A 19629-nucleotide genomic window follows, 5' to 3' on the forward strand; every position below is an offset into this window, starting at 1 on the left:
CTAATGTCTGAAGCCAGATTTGAATTCTGAAAGCTGAGTGTTCTGAATTTCAGGTTCCGCACTCTGTGCCCCTCTAGATGCCCATCACTTAACACTAGATAACATTATAACAGATAAAGCTCTGATTTGTAGCATTTGCCAATTTCTGAGGTGTGAGTGCTCACACTGAAAATGTAACAATTGGCTTTTATAAGACAGTTTGATCTGGCTCCAGCACACTCCTCATTTACCTCACAAAATAATTTACAGATAAAAAAATAAAGCAAGAAAAAAATTTTACAAAACACCATTAAAAAAATCCTGATACTTGTCAGTGCTTGAAAGAGATTTTTGGAAGTAGAAATAATGTTATGTAAGTATGTGCATTTCATGTCCAAAACTCAAACTACTTTGGCTATTTTAAATGCAAAATATTGAAAATTCAGGGAAAGACTCAGAGGGAAAGCTGCTGCATTTAGAAGCTTTTCCATGTTCTCCAAGGCTTTCACTTGGGCTTTCTTCTCTTTCACTGGTACACATATAATTTTTATGCAAATAATCCCCATATTTATATAACCACCCAGATAACCCTCCTGAACTCTGGTCCCTGATTGCCAATTTCCACTGTACATCTATATTTGAATATTTTAGCAACCTCTCAGGTGACACATATTCCCACTGAAACTCCCTATCCTGTCTGATGGCAAGGAAAGGATGCTAGATTTGGGGACAGAGGCTCTGACATTGAATCTTGGTCCTCCTACTTATCATTAGGGTCACCTTAGATATTTCTCTTAATCTCTCCAGACCTCAGTTTCTTCATCTATAAAACTAAGGGTCTAGACTAGATGACCTATAAAGACCCTTTAGCTCTAAATGAATGATTTTGTTATTTCTTTGCTATAGGTATTATTACCTCCCCATTTCCATTTTAGAAATGAAGAAATTGAGACTGAGAAAGGAAAAGTGGCATTGGCTCAGGATCACAGAGCAAGTAAGTATCAGATGTGGTATTTGAGCCAAGGTCTTCCTAATTTCAAGACCAGCTTTCTATCCACTCTATAAAGCTGCCATCCATTCTCCTGATGAAATAAAACAGGATATCATTCTATGGTCTGCTAGGTGGCACAGAGGATAGAGTTCTGGGTCTAGAGTTAGGAAAGCCCATCTTCCTGAGTTCAAATCTGGCCTCAGACGCTTACAAAGTGTGTGATTCTGGGCAAGACATTTAACTCTATTTACCTCAATTTCCTCATCTATAAAATGAGCTGGAGAAGAAAATGGCAAGAAGCTTCAGTACCTTTGCCAAGAAAACCCCCAAAAGGTACACAAAGAGTTTGGCATGACTGAACAACAACAAAAATCAGTCTATATTTGTAAACTGATTATGCATCTTTCAGCTAGACTCAATAATATGTGGTGAAATTCAATCAAGACTAACAGTCACCACACCAATTCTTTTGCCAACAATATCAACTCTCATGTATAGATTTATACAGCAAAGCTGTGTCTTTTTCCTTATTATTTTCATAATAGGAAATATTTTCAATAAGTGATTCCCCGGAACTATTGGTCAAATACAAATCATGATCAACAACAGAATATAACAGAAAGAACCCTGGATTTCAGGTAAGAAAACCCAAGTTCAGGTCCCAGCTTCACCACTTATTGGCCTTGTGACCTCAGCTTCTTTGTCTATTAAAAGAAGCTAATCACATAATTGCTGCTTCCTAGTGCTATTGTGAGAGAAGTGACACACACACACACACACACACACACACTCGCACATATATATGTACATTTTGCGTATCTGTGAAACATTATCAACAACGACAATCTCTGGTCTCAACATATTTTTTTTACAGAATACTGTCTGTCCCATATCTTTGTATCTATTTTTTTCTGCTTTGTGGTAGAGATCTGGTGAATGTACATGAAGATTGAACCAAAAGGAAAAGAACTTTGAGTGAGAAAAAAATATAGAAATATTTCGCATCTATTTAAATTGGTGAGGGGAGAGCAGTGAGTAGAAAAACAACATAAATATATTGTTTATGTTTATATTTTTAAATCCCTAAATGGGGAAGTAGTTTCAAAGTATCAGAAGCCTTAAACTACATGGGGCGGGGGGATCAGTTTATTAAGACCTTACAAGCCAGATAGGCAGGTTTTCCCAGTTGCATGATGAACCTGAGGTTAGAAGCAGTAATCCTGGACATCAGCCAGTGCCCGGACCGATCTGTTTTGTAGAGGCAGAGAAAGCCCTTCCATGTTCACCTTCTTATTTCCAAGGGACTTTGTGATTCTCAGTTTTTGGTGATTTTTAAGAACTATTTTCCCTTCCTTTCTGAACCCTACAGCAGGCTGGGAAGTAACAAAGGTTTAAGCTTTTGAAGGCGTGTGTACAACATGGCATTATTATAAAGTGTGATTGATAGATGTTCAATTTCTTATTTGCAATGCTTTCCTTTGTGACTATTCTAATTGCATATTTTGATGCGCGAAGTTTTAAAATCAACACATGAAATGGTAGCTACTTTTAAGATCCCTTATAGGAAGTAATGAGACTTTAAAAGGAATGAGTGTCATGGAAAATTAACACTAATTGTTAAAATTAGGAGCTTCATCTACTTTCACAGTAATGGAAGCAAATTGCAAAAAATAAAATTGGCAGACTTCTGATGTTGACACTTACATTTGGAACTGCAACATCTCACCTACTTAATTCAGAATACAAGAAAATAAGAAATGAATGTAGATTCTCTTAGCTTAAAAAAATAAGTTCTGTTACAACAACAATCAGATCTCACTAAAAGCAAATAATACACAGTAACCATAACAGACAATCTTTCGACTACAGTTTTATATATCTTTGGTTTCTCTTTATCACATGTAGGAAGGTGAACCTGTTTGAAAACAAATATTTCATAAGTAGTGTTCCAATTTTTTTTAAACTGGGAATCAAAAGAAGCACTACCTTCTAATGTAGAGATTTTCCTTTTCAGGGTATATGCAAACTTAAGAACAGACCAGCACAAATCAAGCAGCCAAATGCAAACATCCACACCTTTGGGAAATAATTCATTGTTATACAAGTAAACAAAAGTACCTATTAGTCACCTACTCAAAATAGGACTATCCAATGGTGTTTAGGAGATTAGATCTTTGATAAAGAAAAGAGAGAAAGCAGTTTCCAAATTCTTTCTCATCACCAACTAAATTATGACCAATTTCCAGAAATCTTATTTTAATAAAATGTATGCTCTATTGGTAACCATTTCTCAAAGGTTTCATAAGTAAAATGAGAGATAGCTATATACTTTATTAAGATACTTGATTGCTTTGGAAAATGACTGTATACTATTCAACTATTAAATCTTAATGCTGAAAACCAAGAACATATTTGTGATTTTTAGCTCAGCGAACATGCCAGGAGCCAAGCTGTAAGCCCTCTTCATTTTTTAAGCTTTTCAAACACTTTGCTAAGTTCTTCCTTTAATGTCTTTGATATGTTTTCTAAGCACATCTCAGATTCACAAGATAAATTCCACTTATTGAAAAGTGACCACCTCTAATAAGCAAACCTATTTAGTTGATACTCATATTTTATATACATCATAGAGATACTTTTATATATGAAAGGATCATTCATGCTTTCACTAAATGGATTTTTTCTTTATATCATCATTATCCTTAGGACTATGAACCTACATTAGAAATCCCATGTTATATTTTGCTCCAGATATGCCATTTTAAAGACAAACAAACTGCTAGGTTAACAGAACCAACAAGTACCAAACAACAACTAAAATACTAAATACTTTCCTTCAACTCTCCTGGAATGCTTATTGGGCATATTCCCTTTTTAAAAAAAATCTTGTTTATAAGGGAACAGCTAGCTCTTGAAGTCCTAAAGACTTGGGTTCAAGTTCTGCCTCTGGCATGTACAAAGTGTACCAGTCATGATGCCCATGCCATGTCACTGAAACTCTCGGTGCCCCAGGCAAAGCTCTGAGAAGACAAACCATGGAAAAGCTGCCAATCTGCATCAGTGGAGGGAGTTTTCAACACTGATGAAATCACAGGTCAGGGACAAACAACAACACACACTTCATCCTATAATGCAGAAGCAAAATTTTCCTGATAAACCATGCCATCCCCTTACATGGTCCATCTCGCTGCATTTGCCCCTTTACTAAAAATGTCAGGCACACAAGATGAAGTGACTATCACTCACTATACAAATAATAATAATTAACCAACAAGGCTGCAACTCTCTTGACAAATCCGGTTGAATAGCATTTGTTGTCTGATCTCCTAGCTAGACCAAAGGAAACTGTAGGGCATCAGATATGGGCAAGACAAGAGATTATAATGCAAGTAGACCATAGGTCAAATGGACTCAATGCCATGATGGATATTTCTTCAATATTTCATATAAAAGATCTATTGCAAGCAATATAACAAGGTTATATTGCAATGCCACTAATTTGCAATATATTTTACATATAAAATCCTCGACTTTTTTTAATTTAAAATTTTTATTTTATTTTGAATATTTTCCCATAGTTACATATTTCATGTTCTTTCCCTTTCCCCCAAACTCCCCCACCCCCCTGTAGCCAACTCACAATTCCACTGGGTTTTTACATGTATCATTGATTAAGACCTAATTCCATATTATTGATAGTTGGACTAGAAACTCCTCAACTTTTTCCATATTTTAGATCAGAGGAATGAAATAGGCAAGGCCTATAAAACTTGTTACCCACACAATTCACAAGTGTGGTCCAAACCAGATTAAATGGTAATTAGGAAAGTTTTAACAAAATAAAAATTTAATAAAACAAAGATCATGTTAATTTGTGGTTTTCTAAGTCACATGGAGCCCTAAGGGATCTGTTTCTATTTGAGTTTTACACCACTGATCTATATCATACAATTTTAATTACTGCCTAATATCATTTGTTCACTAGTGGTGGTATATGAGATCTAAGTTAAAAGTTTCCCTTAAAAAGTGTCTGGTTAAAAAGAGAATCCCTTGTTTTTAATCTTATAGTTACTTTTTTAAATATGTTTTTTACTATTGCAGATGAGCAAAAATAGGAGAAGATATGGTCTGAAGTCTATAATTCAAGTTATATACCTTTTAAGTCATTTATTTTTAAAATTTCATATTACCGAGTATAAAATAAGAACTAAGTTCAGTAAAAGCAATTGTCATTCTGCAAATAAATAAGTGAAAAGAAAATATAAAAGTTTAACATTGACAAAACATAGAATGATAGAAATTGGGCAATTATTTAAAGTAGATTTTTCCCCACGGAAATATTATACTCTAGACCTATATATATTATATATGCATACGTAATAATACATATATACATGCACTTATAAGTATATGTATGTACAGTTATGGAAAACACGCACCTCTTCCACTTCTTCCCACAAATCTGAGGTCATTGAACCTTGCAACTTGGTTTTTCATTGCTGCTGTTGCATTTCTCAGTTCAGCAGAGTAATTTTCATCATTTCCAGCCATCACAGTAACCAAAGTCCCATCAGGAACATCTCCCAATGCAACCACCTTAAAGTAGGTAAAAAAAAAAGAAACACACACACATATACAACAGATATAAAAATTCAATATTCAGCATTCAATGGCAATTGTGTTATTTTAAGATTGAAATGGAAAAACTACAAATTATGCAACACCCCCAAATCTATGCACAGGAAGTTATTTTCATAAGCATTTTATATAACCTAAATGCAGGTCTCCAAATACTTTAATATAACCTAATAAAAGAGCAATGTTATATAATATGATGGAACTTTAGCAACATTATGTCAATTGGAAATTTTACTTTTCAGGATAATATATTCTATGTTAGGCCAAATTACTTTGTGACAAAAATTATGGGAATTTTTTTCCTTTTTATCTGGATTTGCATATTTCACTAGTATTAATAATTTAGATGAGCAAACTCTTCTGAAACTGGAATTTGCTCTGCAAATTTTCATTTTAGAAGAGTTTGATGGGTTACTTAAATATTAAATGATTTTTCCCCAGCATCACTCAGCCTGTAAGGTATAAGATTTTTTAGTCAGAGGTGTTAGAAGCAAGGCTTCAATGCAGATATTTATCCACTCTGCCATAATACCTCTCTGAGAAATTGTACAAAACCTAGAAATTAAGTTTTGAGAGATTATAAGAGATAAAATCCTATGCTATAAACAAAAGCTAACCATTCTGCTTAACAGAATAATTTCCTCTTTCTTTGCTGCCTATCTCTGCCTGTCTACATGTAGATTCTAAGGAAGTAAAGGGCATGTACACTTCAGAGGGAGAACTAACTAGCCCTACACTGCTTCACTTTGTCATAATAGTATCTAAACTTGTTTTGGGGAAAATTCATTTTGATCTGAACAGTATAATATAAAATCTTTAATAACCGTGAAACTGTCCTTTTGAATATAATCTTGTTGACTTTCTATAAAACAAGTTTTGTTATGCATTTCAATTGACTTTGCAAATCTTAAAGTGCTAAATCAATGCTAGCTGGTATTAAACTTAGTATTAATGGCTTTAAATGAAATTCTGGGCCTAAAAGAAAAAAAATGCCACAAAAGAACTCATCATTTTTTTATCCAAAAGCTTGGATTCCACAACTTGCGAGTTCCTCTTCCAGGAAGGGAATGGTAAAGATAATTTCCCATCATGGGTACCAGAGAAACATTTAACAGATCGAGAAAGATACTTCATGCATCACTCCATCTTAATTCAAATCCTTGGTATTCTCTTTATTCCTTTTCCTAATTTTCTCTTCATCATATAGAATTCATCTTTCTTAGTCTTAGGTAATATGTAATAAATTTCCCACCAACTATCTTTGCTTACCTGTATTACTTCCCTGCCCTATCCACACTAATATTTCTTCTAACATTATATAAAACTCTTCTAGTCTTCTGATGTCTTGTTTCCAAGGTGCAGACCTTCTACCATCTTCAATAGCAGTCTCTGTGCTTAGAACTGTCATCTACTAAAACCTGGAATGATCTACATGAACTGATGCAGAGTGAAGTGAGCAGAACCAGGAGAACATGATACACAGTAACAACATTATTATAAGATGAACAATTGTGAAAGACTTAGCTATTCTTAGTGTTATAGTGATCCAAAACAATCCCCAAAGACTCATGATGAAAAAAGGACATTTGTTTCCAGAGAACTGATAGAGTCTGAATACAGACCAAAACATACTATATTTCACTTTCTTCATTTTTTCTATTTTTTGTTTGTTTTCTTCCTCAAAATGACTAATATGGAAAAAATATTTTACATTGCACATGTAAAATATATATATCAGATTGCTTGCTCTCTCAGAGAGGGAAGAAGGGAGGAAAAAGGAGTATTGGGCTCCACTATAAAAAAAATAAGGTTAAAAATTTTTACATGTAATTAAGGAAAAAATAAAATATTATTAAAAGCTAAAAAAATAATTTTGATCATATCCTTGAGACAATCATTTATTGTTTTCTTTGTGATGGTTCCACTTTTCTGATAGAATAAGACAAAAAATGCTCATTCTTAGGCATGAATAATAGCTCATTTTAAAATCCTTTTTGATTTTCAAAGTATTTCCCTAAAATCCTCTTAAGTAGGGTGTGCAAGTAATAATATGTCTGTTTCTCAGATTGAGAAATTGAACCTCAAAGAAGTTCAGCATTTGTTCAAGGTTACAAAACTAGTTAGGATTACCAACTTGAACTTCATTAAGGTTTTCTGTCTTCAAGACAAGTATTGTTTTCCACCAGAGCAGCTGAACAGTACACAAGGTTAATTATCTCTAATCGTGATATTAAACCTCCATAATAGTTGAGAATTTTGCTTACCTAATTTACACCTAGAGATTAGAACCAAGGAAGGTTATTTTGTTCTTGTTTTTTAATATAAGTAGCTATTGATGTCTCCTATTAGAATGTTTTCAAAAAATGATGTTACTTTAAAAATAATTATATAATTTTGTTGCTTTTGTCTTGGTTTTTACAAGAAATCTTTTTCCATTGTTTAATTTAGACCATCAACATGATAAACCTTTTGGTTAACACAGGGAAATTGATTAAATTTCTCTACTCATTATTTACATATTATCACTCTCCTAAAAAAAGCATCTTTTTTATTGTGGATAGATAGCTGATCTTGAGACCTGAGTGCAAATTACACCTCTGACAGATACTAGCAGTATGACTCAAGGCAAGTAACAACCTCTTAATACCCCAGGCAACTCTCTAAAAATGTAAGGTTCAGAACAGGTGCCATTCTGCATTAGCAGAGGGAGGTCCTCACCAGGAGCTTCCTATAATAATGAAATCACAGGTCCATTAAAAAAAATGATCATTATCACTTCAGCATTTTTTTTCTGTAGAGTGTTTCAATTCTATTTTATTAGATCTCTACAGTGTAGAATTTTTTCTCACTTCCCTAAATATAATTAGGCCCACACAGTGTTGAAATGCCCTCCTTAAGTACATATTTCTACTTCCTCCTTTCCTTCTCCCCATGGTGGCTCAAGCTTCCTTATTTAATTCGGCATTCACTAAATACACAGCGGACTGGGTTAAGATATTTGTTTTGCAAAGTGAATAACTCTTTGTAGAGACTGAATTTGTAAAAAGGTCAAAATAAATAAATCTGTTTTACCAATATATATTCTAAATCATCCCCTTCTCAGCAAAGTTCTACTTGATAATCACAATTTTGTGATTATTTTCTTCCATTTTTCTATTGTTGTATAAATTACTAATTTGGCTGTTGAAATGTGCAATCCACTTTGGATTTCTCAACAAATCTTTAAAAATACTGATAAGTAATATGTTTGCTAAATTGTGAAAGGCTGGTGATGTAAAAATTTCAAGGTAAAAAATTTAGGAATACATATATTCCTAAATTTATATACACACACACACACACATATGTGGTGTGTATGTGTGTGCGCACACACAATTACTATGCAAGGAGCATGTCCTTGGTCCTTCAGGGAGTGATTTGAATTTGATGTTTTCTTATTTTTCTGATAGGGGTTGGGAATAAGGAATTGAGTAAGAAATATACAGAACCATTATCTATATATTTTCTATCACAAAATGACTATTACTATGACCACTGCTATATAATTGAAGCTCCCAGATTAGGTTAAATTATTTTAAAACTAATTTTTAAACTTGATTTTCTCCTAATATCCTAGAGTGTCATCTATGGACAACATGAAACAAAATCAAAAAGAATTTAGCTTTCAACAGAGAGGGAGGAGTAACTGGAATTAAAGGCCATAAACAATAGGTAGAAAAATACAAACATTTACATTATGACACAGACTAAACAGACAAGAAGTGGCTTGTTGGATGAAACTCTTATATTATGTTTTACTTTTCTGTTTTTAACTTATCAAGAACCTCAGCAGAATGGCAATACTCATACTTTTGTATAGGACTTTATGGATGTCCTAATATAACTCTTGCTCAATCCTTTCATAGCATCATTGGTATTTTAAACCTACACTTATTAAGTTTAAGTCACAGTTACAATTAATTTAATTTAAATCCCTTAATTTTCTGGAATTCCAAAGGAAAGTTGTGAAGTGGAACTTTGAATCCAATAGAGATTATATTTAATTTATAATCAGAATAGTGGTCTTGCTGACAGAAAGAACTCTAGGATTTTTCTTGTTCTCTAAAGGCAATGCAATGTCCCAGAGGTTTGGTAATTTCTAGTGTACAAATAGCGTTAGCAAAACTTTCCAATATCATCTTATTTCTCAAATATATTTAATGCTTTTTAAATGATATTTTAAATCACTCAGATATTTTAAAGGAACTTTTGCAAAAACTTATTAATGTGTAATAGATTTAAAGCTTTCTAAAATTTAGCAAAATGTACATCCTTCCTAACTAAAAATAAATGCATCTCATTATTTCAGATAAACAACTAAGATAAAACACAATTTTGAATTTACAAAAAATTAGTGATTTTTGAACTTTTTTTAGATCTAAACACTGCAGATATAGCATGTCAGGCGATGGCTATGGAAGTCCTGAAATCTTTCAGTGTTATTATTACCATCAGATGAAATTTGCCCTTTAGAGGGAATTTGGAATGTTTTTTATTCAAGCTTTTTTTTGTTTTTATTTATTTTTTGCTGCTGCTGCTGAATATTTTACATAATTAACTGAAAATTTCTTAAAATGTAAATTTTGAAATGCATAGTTCCGCAATTACTAGATGGGTGGCTGGCATGGGTAAAGAGTCATTTCAGCTTTGGCCTAGTCACTCTTTGAAGGCTTTCTTGGCTTTCCCTCTTACCCTACTTTACTAACTCCAAAGCTCTGCATTTACTGTGTATTAAGGAAAACAGAGTAGGTAAACTTCAGTGCAGTATTCATTGGGGAGAAACTAAATTACTCAGAAGCAGGCTTGTGTTTGAACAGGATAGAGACAATGTAATTTATCTATTTGATTACTTTGATAATTTCTTTCCCCAATTTACCCTTAAACTTTAAGAAGAGTCCTCCTACCCCACCTTTTACAGTCCATAATCTAGTAAATTAAGAGAAGTCAGGAATCTTAATTCCCTTGAGAAATAAGTAATTAAGAAGGAAGGAGACATCTCTAAAAAGAAACATCACCCAGGCAATTAAGAGGAATTCACTTATGACTTATGGCTTTTTTTCTCCTAAAAGTGTTTTCCTCCATCTTCTTTTATTTTTGAAAGAATAACTTCTTTTTACTAAAGTAACTTTCTAAGATAGGAAGTTTTATTTGTTGGGGAGAAGGTGAATATGCTTAATTTTATAATTTTTAATTCAAAATATATGTGGGTATGAAATATAAAGGTATATTGGGGGACAGGTGTTTAAAAAAGGCATCTGATTACCCAAACCCATCCTATTCTGGCCTTCCTGATCCCACTCAGTTATTCCTTTAAATAATATCATTATAAAAGTATTATTTTTGCCTGGATTTCTCCACATGGTCTTCTGTTATTGGAAAATGTTTTGTTGAGCATCTAAGAGTGGGCAGAGGAAGGTTATAGGTAAGAAGGCTGTTTTCCTAAAGGGATTAGGCTGAATTAAACTTCAAATTTTGTTTCTGACCCCAACTGTAAATAAATGGAAAAGGGATAAAATAATAAGACAACTCCATACCTCTCACCTAAGGTGGGAAAAAATTTTTGGAGCAAAGAGTGGGGTGTTTTTTCAAAGAGAAGTATTTTTTAAAATGTTATAGGATAATAGAGATGTAGAATTTGCAGTGTATTTAAGATGAAGGGAGAATTTTTAATGATTATACATTCCCTAGGAGAAGGTGTCAAATTTTGAATAATTAAAAAAAAACTAGGTCAAGAAATACAGACTATACAGAAACAAAGGACTATTTAAAAAGAAGCAGAAGGCACAATTATACAAATGAGAAAAAAAGTGTTGCATTTCTGTAACTTGAATCACCTGCTTTAAAAATCTCTTTAAATTGTTAAAATCCCTTTAATTCAGAACTTCACTGATACTTCAAAATTAAGGAAGAAGGGACAAACACCACCCAGAAGAAATGCTTTGACTTTTGATTCAAATATGCGTTTTTAATGTTTGAGGTTGTTTGTTTAGTTACTGCCTAGCTTTAGGCCCTTGCTAAAAGAAGCCCAAAGTTTAAGAGGGCAGCTTCCTATATTAAAAGTGAGGAAAAAATTCCTCATCTACACTTCTTTTCTCTGCTCCATTCCCCCCACTTTCACCACAAAGAGAAACTGCTGCTACAATAGGCATTGGTTCAAGGTATCTTTTAAAAGTACACCCTCTGTAACCTTTCGCTGCCTCAAGGCTTTAATCTAGGTGAATGTGGTGATAACATTTAGTAGAGTTCCAGGAAAAGAAACACAATTTGCTACTCCTGGTAAGTAGGGATGAGAGTAGCGTCTAACAATTACTCAGAAATTTTTTCAAAATTTAATGTAACCATTTATGCTCTGCTGCTTGCTAAGAGGACACCCAAAGGACTTTCAAAAACAAAATTAAAAAAAAACACACACACACACACAACACTGTTCAAAACCAGTATAGCCTTTTCCCCTTTGCTAAGAAATTAAATCTACAAAGTAAATTTGTTTCTTCTCACTGGCAAATCTGAAAAACACTTGGAGAAGAGAAGTGGAAGAGATAACATGTGGAGGCTGGGTATGGACAATTTTGCTCCTAACCTGTGATCTTTTAAGAGAAAGTGAGTGGAAAGTATAACTCTTTATCATCTCACTGTGAAATAGAGTGGAAAAGAATAGCCTTGAGAGATATTGGACTCTTTTAAAAGGTGCACTGTCAACCTGATGCCTTCTAAGATGTTTTTATTGTGCCGATGCACATTTATCCACTTTTTCTAAAAGCTAGCTCCGCCTTCCTCGCCCCAGCCTCCCCTTCAATCCTATCCACTGGACAGCCAGAGGCCGGAATAACTAATATATTCTTTGAAAGTCACTACCTCAATGGAGCATCTTCTTTAAACCCAGAGAATACGGAGAGCTTCAGTTAAAAAGAAGCCCATCCCCAGTCTGGTAAAGCCCAGCAGAGCCCGGCAGGCTGATTAGAGAAATAGTTACTTTCTCCCAAGAAGTGGGAACAGCTACTATAGGAAAAACCAAAACCAAAAAAAAAAAAAAAATACAAACAACCCAAACTTCCCTTACAGTTTCACTCGGGCCTGGCTCTCTCACACCTCTTCTTCCTAGGACCACGTACCTCATTGCTCTTTCACCTTCCCTACTCCCGTCTTCCCTCCCTCCCACCTGTCTTTCTCATCACCTGGGTCAAAGTTTAAAAGCGCGAAATACCTTGAAAGCAATCGGCAACGTTTTGTTGCATCTCCAGTGCGTGGGTAACACGGAGCAGAGGAAGTTAGGACTGTCTGTACGGACCAACTCTCCCGCGTGATCCGCTAAAACCTCCACCATGCTGCGGTCTGTACTTCTGAGTTTTCCCACCAGGGAGGCGCTGTTTTCCTGGACAGCCAGAGGCAAGGTTTCACTCATCTTCCCCGGACTCAGCGTGGTGGAGGGTGGCGTGAAGCGGCGGCTGGTGCTTGTATCTACGGGGATACGCATCACAACAAACGTTTTGAGTTAAGTCTCCCAACAGTTCTTATAAAACAGAGAAATTACTGCAAATCTTCAGCAATTAGCTCTCTGGAAACCAACATAAAAGTATGTGAGACTTTTATTTTTTGAATGTTGGGGAAGAGAGAAGAAAGTAAATTCCTAAGGCAGTCCAAGTTTAAAAAAAAAAAAGTTTTAACGATGTTGCAGGGCTTCAGGATGCACACACACTCCTTTTATCTCTTGATTTTTTAGTGGGTTAAAAATGTAGAGAAAATAATCTTCTTATACTTTTTGCTCTTAAAATCTCAAATTCAGTCTTTGGTTGTTATAAAAATTGCCATAGGCCAAGTTCTCATACACTTTCTAAAATATTTATGCAGAGAGAAATATGACCACCACACACACAATCTGGAATTTCCAGTAGTTAACTGCCTGAGGTTTTTCCAGGTGATTTTTCTAAAGTCCCAATAGAACACAAAATACATTAGTGCCTTCCATATACTGCCAGTTTTAAAATATAAAATTATCTTCAGTCCACAAAGACAAGAGCTGTAATTTCCAAAGGTCAAGCTAACAATGTATGTGCACTACACACATGCACACACTTACATATATATACTGTACTTCATCAAATATTTACAACATAATCTTTGGAGAATTTAAACACAACAGAAATCCATTAATGTTCTATGCAGGTCTTTTTTTTTTTTTTTTTAAGTAGCCTTGAAAATCAGCTTCAGTAGTTGGATCTGTGTTGGTCTAGGAGTACTTGTCATGATCTCTTGATATAATCTTGCAAAATGCTCATTGTAGAAAATTCAGCTTTTAAAAGATTTTAATTTTTTCTTGCTTTCTCAAGTTTTAGAAAAGTTCCAGTAGATGATGAACTCTCAGGCTAAAAAAAAAAAACAAACAAACAAAAAACCCCCTCCACATCTGAGAACTTGGGTTTGGGGGTGTTGGTCAAACTTGTGGGTTCCTCTGTGGTTTTATAGTGTGCCCAAGAGCACTCAGAAACATATACACTCTCCCTCTTCAAAAGCCAACTAATATTCTGCATCAGCCAACTTTTGCAATACTTATACCAATCTTCCTCAAATTCAGCCACCGCAGGACTGTTTAACTACACAGAATTATGTATATGCATACATACATGTATGCACATACACATGTCTATATACATAATAACATATTTATGTATATATTATGTATAACTCAGCAGGTGTAACTCCTTTCTGAATCAGACTCAATCAACAGATCAGTGCAGAGGTTGCAGTTCTGGTTTAAAAGACACACACACACACACACACACACACACACGTCTCTATTTGAAGTGCTGCACACTTGCTTCCGCAGAGAGAGAGAGCAGTTGTCAAAGGAAACAGAAACAAAAAAAGTTCGTAGCCAGGATAGACGTTAAAGCATCCAGCCAAGAATACAGCTCATTAAAAAGTGGAGAAAAAAATAAAAGCAACGACACCAATGCAGGGCAAGGAAAAATAAGTCTTGAAATTCTTCACGGGTTCACAGGAGTCAGCTGGATAGAGCTGTCTACAAGCTCACTGAAAGTGCAGCGTTATGACCTTCTGTGAGATGTTTGTTTGCTCAGATTGCGTCTTGAGAAAAGCCCCGTCCAGCCTGCGCCTTCTGGCTCTATGAATGAGATTGACTGGAAATGAATGTGCTTTTACTGTAAGAGAGTTCGGAGGAATGCCATTCCCTCAGCTCATTTGCATAGGGGGAGGACGCTGGCCAATCAGCTCTCTTTCCGGTTCAAGCCAGGGCGCGGCTCAAGTCCACTGGCTCCTGGAATTGGCCAGTTGATTCAGCCGCTGTCGCTACTGTACTGAGCTAAGAGCCTGTGTGTCAATGGGATGCCAAGGCCACCACAACACATAGACACAGTCACCCACTTGTTATGGCTGGGATTGGAACCTTACCACCCACCGACCACATTTCCTGAGGCCCGGCCCTGGTCCTCTTGCTTTTCAAATACCTCCCATTTCCTTTCAGTAATGCAAAGAGGCTATTTAGAAGGAGCTGTAAGATACACAGCAGCGGCCTGTGGACGAGAAAGGGGCTGCTGGTGCAGGGACTACTTATGCAATCCTTCGAGTCTGTTATACAATTTGAAAAGGAAGGGGCGAAAACAGCGCCTGAACCTCTGGACAGATGGAGCTTGTGCTCTGAGTGTCTGGGAATAATGTTTGGAAATGTCAGAGAGGTCATCAGTTTTCCCTCAGAGCCCTCAAAAAGCCGCAAACCTACTCCTCGGGCTCACAAACTCCCCCTCCCCCTCTCCAGCAGTGGGGGGTGGGGTGGAATGATTCAGGACAAGAGAAGGGTGGAGGTTAGCGGGCGTTGTGCATGCCCATACGTCTTATTTTGAGGCTGCAGAAAATTGGTGCTGATTCATTTAAGGGACCCAGACAACTACAACCTGGGATCTTTGTTGTTGTTTTCTTTTAATTGCGGTTGAGTCGCGTTACTCCCCCCCTCCCCCCAAATAGTGTCAGAGTCAGTAATAACTTGCCCCGACGTATTCTAAGCTTTAGAAAAATATGTATGTGTTAGTGTGTTGGTAGAGACTAATCAGAACTAATTCCCCCCCTTTAAAAGGAGAAATCCCTTTTCTATTTCCTCCACTGTATTCACCAGGAATGCTGCCCTGAAGGAAACACTTGCAGTGCAGTTTCTACTACCCTGCCACTGGTCAAAGCCATACTAGCCCCAGTCCCTCTAGATTAAGCCTCGGATTCTTCCCTCCTCCTTCTCTTCCCGCTTCTTTCTCTAGTTGACCACCTCCCAAAAACCAACTCTACGAACTTGGGCTAGGAACTTCCCTTGTTCAAATCTCCAACCGTCCCCATCTCCCAGCCCCTGGTCCGTTTCCCTCTAGGGAACTTCCGGGCAGACCCACCACACGTCTCCTCCTTCACCAGTCTGGCACCCCTCTAGCGCCTCCTCTTCTGCGTAGCCAGGGGCAGGGGACAGTGAAACCCCCAGCTGGAAAGCAGGAGCGAGAGGAACCTCTGGGAGACAGGGGAAGACAGGGAGAGAAGGCGGGTGGAGGCAGAGGGAGGAGATGACTTCCCAGCCAGAAGTTCCGCATAGCACCCGAAGTCTTTCCTTCTCCCCAGCGGCTTGGTTAATGTGGCGGAGAAAGAAGAGTGAGAGAGGGATAACTGGGGTTGGGTGCAGATAGAATTGGGGGGCGGGGAGGGAGAAAGCGTTTTCTCTTTGGTTTATTGGGTCCTTATTCTTTTTCTTCTCTTTACACCCCAAGTCATTGCACCCCCTTCCTTCCCCCTCCCCCCTCCGACCGCAAGCGAGTTTAGCCAGAATACAGGTCCCGAGAGAGGCGCAGGAAACCCAGCGGCTACTGCTGGGCGGTAGTTGATCCCGCCTGGGAGTGTCTCCCCTCCCAGCTTCAGCAGCCAACCGCCGCCAGCATAATAAGGCGAGGACACTAGAGGGCACCGCTAGTCCTGCACATGGGGCACCCGCTCAGCTTTAGAGACTGGCCCGCGAAGCGTTAAGTATTTTTAGTTGCACTACGATTGCCAATCCAAGGCATCCGCTTCAACTATACATCCTCTAGGGCCCCCAATTCCTAACTGAGAAAACTTTCTTTGCTCTGACAGCCCCAAATTGCTCCGTTTCCTCACTCCCTCCATGCCAAGGCGCGGCTACAAGCATAGAGGGAATAAATACATACAGCTTAACCGAAGGTCATTAAAAACATTTTTAGAGCACACATCTATAAGTATCATTTTTCGTTTCCCTTCCTTCGCTCTCAGACTCGTTGGCAAAATGGCTCGGTAGTAACTGGTTCGAGCCGATTTGTGTCAGGCAACTGCCTCCTCACTTCAGGTGTTTCACAGTTAAATTAGAGATGTTCACTCCTAACTGTTGGCGGAGGCCCTTATTCTTCTATTCCTTCTCCCTCTCTGCATCAAATAGGCTTTCCTCGGGTCGTGACATTGGTTCCAGCACAGCTGCTTCAGCTCCAACTACCTTCGAAATTGGATGGGAAGGGGAGAGGGCATAAGAAAAGCCACGGATACTAGTTCTGATGGCTTCATCTCCAGCTTGGCCCGGGTCCCTTCCTTCTTTTCTTCTACATAGCCCTTCCCCACTTCTCTACAAGTAGAGGAACTTCTTAATTACTAGTCATACTGATAAGGAAGACCTGGGAAGAATCCTGGAGAACTCCTAGAACTGATCTGCTTTATAAAATAAATTGGACCAGAAGAAAAGGTCAACGCTTGTGTTTCTAAGAATGGTTTTGGAGAAAGATCAATTTCTGGCTAACCTTAAAGAAATCAAGTGCAGCCTTTCACCCACAAGAGACTTTTCTTGCTCCGGATGACAAACAATAAACTAAACACACATACACACGTAGAGGCGCACACATACTGAACAAAAATTCCTTTCTCCTTCTCCTTCCCAAATACCAAATACTCTCTTTCTCAGGTCTGGGTTCTGTGAAAGGCGACCACACTAGTTGATTTCTATGTGCCACTCACCCCATACCAAAACCCCTTTAGCGGATTTGTTCCGGGACAGGTAAAACGTGTATCGCTGCTATTTAAGTGCCTTCGAGCATTCAACTATGCAAGGCTGATGTGCAAATTTGATTTGAAGATAGAATTGAACCTAGAATTGAATTTAGGAATAAAGGCATTCTCGTCTTGGAGTGGTAGGCACGAAGTCCTGATTCTTGGATGTTTGAATCTTGTTAAATGAATAACTACATATTTTGTAAGGGGAAACATGGGGTAATGGATTTTCCGGAGCCCTAAGATGGTGTGCAAAAAAAAAAAAAAATGGCGATAAAAGGAAGGTACTCTTGAAACAATAGTTTGTCTTCTAGGCTACAGAAGTCATACTCATCACTTTTAAGGAAAATTTTGGTCCACATACTGCACATGTATTTCAGTGACTGGGTTTATGAGTTTCAACTGATAATAGGGAACCTGTGACCTTGGAAGACTTTTTTTTTTTTTTAAGGCAGAACAAATAGAAAAACAAACAATAACAGCGAAAAGTCTTTGCTCATTTGTTCTCTGTTGGACAGTTTTGCATTTTTGTTTCCCAGGACCTGCTTAGTTTATATATAATGTGCTAAGCAAATGCGGAAAACTGCTAATAATTTCTCTTCTTTTCTGGGAGCTGAAAGTGAATGGGAAAGAAGTTATGACGGATTGATTTAGAAGTTACTGGAAACCGAAGGGTTGCTAGGTTTACTACACTACCGCACACATTTCAGTAATGCAATATCACAAACAATGATAGCCTTTCCATGGGGGAGGGGGAGAGGAGGAGATGCGGGTAAAACACCTCAACAGCATGTAATTCCTTTTCCCGGTCCCTTTAAGAATGAAAAAAGGGAAAAAACCCATAAGATTGCCCTCCCCACTTCAAAAAACCCCCCACAAAGAAATCTAACTGAAAAGACTCCATAGACCTCACTTTGGAATATTTTAAATTTAAATGCCTTAAAAATCAAGACTAAAAGAAAATCATTCTTTTAAAGTATCACTACTGTTTTCAAGTTTGTTGTAAGAAAAACAATTCAAAAAGGCTTGTAATGTAGTAAAATTAACATTGCCCTACTCTGCAATAAGTAGTAGGTGTCTAATTAGGAGGAACACTCATTCCTTTTTAAAGCTATGAGGTTTATTAAGGTCCTCTAGAATATAGGGTAACATTCAACTAAGATTAGAAGGATATGTCAAAATTATTTTAAATCTGTTTTTTTCCAGAAATTTTCAAAGAAAAAAATCATATATGTAGGTGAAATCAAATTTCTATACCTCAGTTAAAATTGCTGAGGTTTTTTTCTTTCTAGGTTTCTATCAATTTGAGTATAAATTGTTTTAAAATACTTAATTCTTTTCCTAAGATTAATGAAACGCATTTTCTGAAACATTACAGTAGTGAATAGTCAGTGAAGAGGCAAGAAGAGACTATTGAATCTAGCGTAATTTTATAAAGGTGTGATGACTCAAAGGTTACAAACATAAGCCTAAATAACTAAACTGTTTTGGTGTTTAATATTAAAATACTCACTTCTCCCTGGAGAGTTTTAAAGATAGTTCACTTAAAAAAAATAGTCACATCATTATTAGGTTTTACACCTTATTCCAGTCTCTCCTTTCCTAATTTAAGTATTCAGGTACAATGTGGTCAGCACGTATTAGTTTTATTGAATATTCCTCATTAAGTCATTTGTATTCATGATAAGTAGCAAATTTGGAAATTAAAAAAAGAATCCTTTGAATTTAAGGCTGAGTAAACATTCTATTCTCATTAAAACTTTGTATTGCTTAGCTGGCAATATGTATATATTTTTAAAAACCACTGTTAAAATAGGTAATAAAATGTGTTCCAACAGAAGCCAAGCTTTACTTTAGACAGCATTCCTACAAAGAGTCACTTAATAATAGTAGAATGCAGATGTTGTAAATGCTACACAAAATAAAGGTATTATTTAAGGTTTCATGTGAAT

At 36.6% G+C, this 19629-nt stretch overlaps 1 protein-coding gene across 1 annotated transcript in view; it reads right to left on the reverse strand.

Moving 5' to 3' along the window:
• The window catches only part of RUNX1 (RUNX family transcription factor 1), a 353640-nt gene that overhangs the window by 117314 nt on the left and 216697 nt on the right, over positions 1-19629 (reverse strand). Inside the window, exons 4-5 of the mRNA XM_044670241.1 lie at positions 12852-13105; positions 5410-5566 (exon numbers count right to left, since the gene is read on the reverse strand). Of these exons, the coding sequence (XP_044526176.1) occupies positions 5410-5566; positions 12852-13105 (411 nt within the window). The remainder of the gene's footprint in view (positions 1-5409; positions 5567-12851; positions 13106-19629) is intronic.

Source organism: Gracilinanus agilis, chromosome 3 (genome assembly GCF_016433145.1).
Source record: "Gracilinanus agilis isolate LMUSP501 chromosome 3, AgileGrace, whole genome shotgun sequence".
In the NCBI taxonomy this organism is placed as follows: Eukaryota; Metazoa; Chordata; class Mammalia; order Didelphimorphia; family Didelphidae; genus Gracilinanus; species Gracilinanus agilis.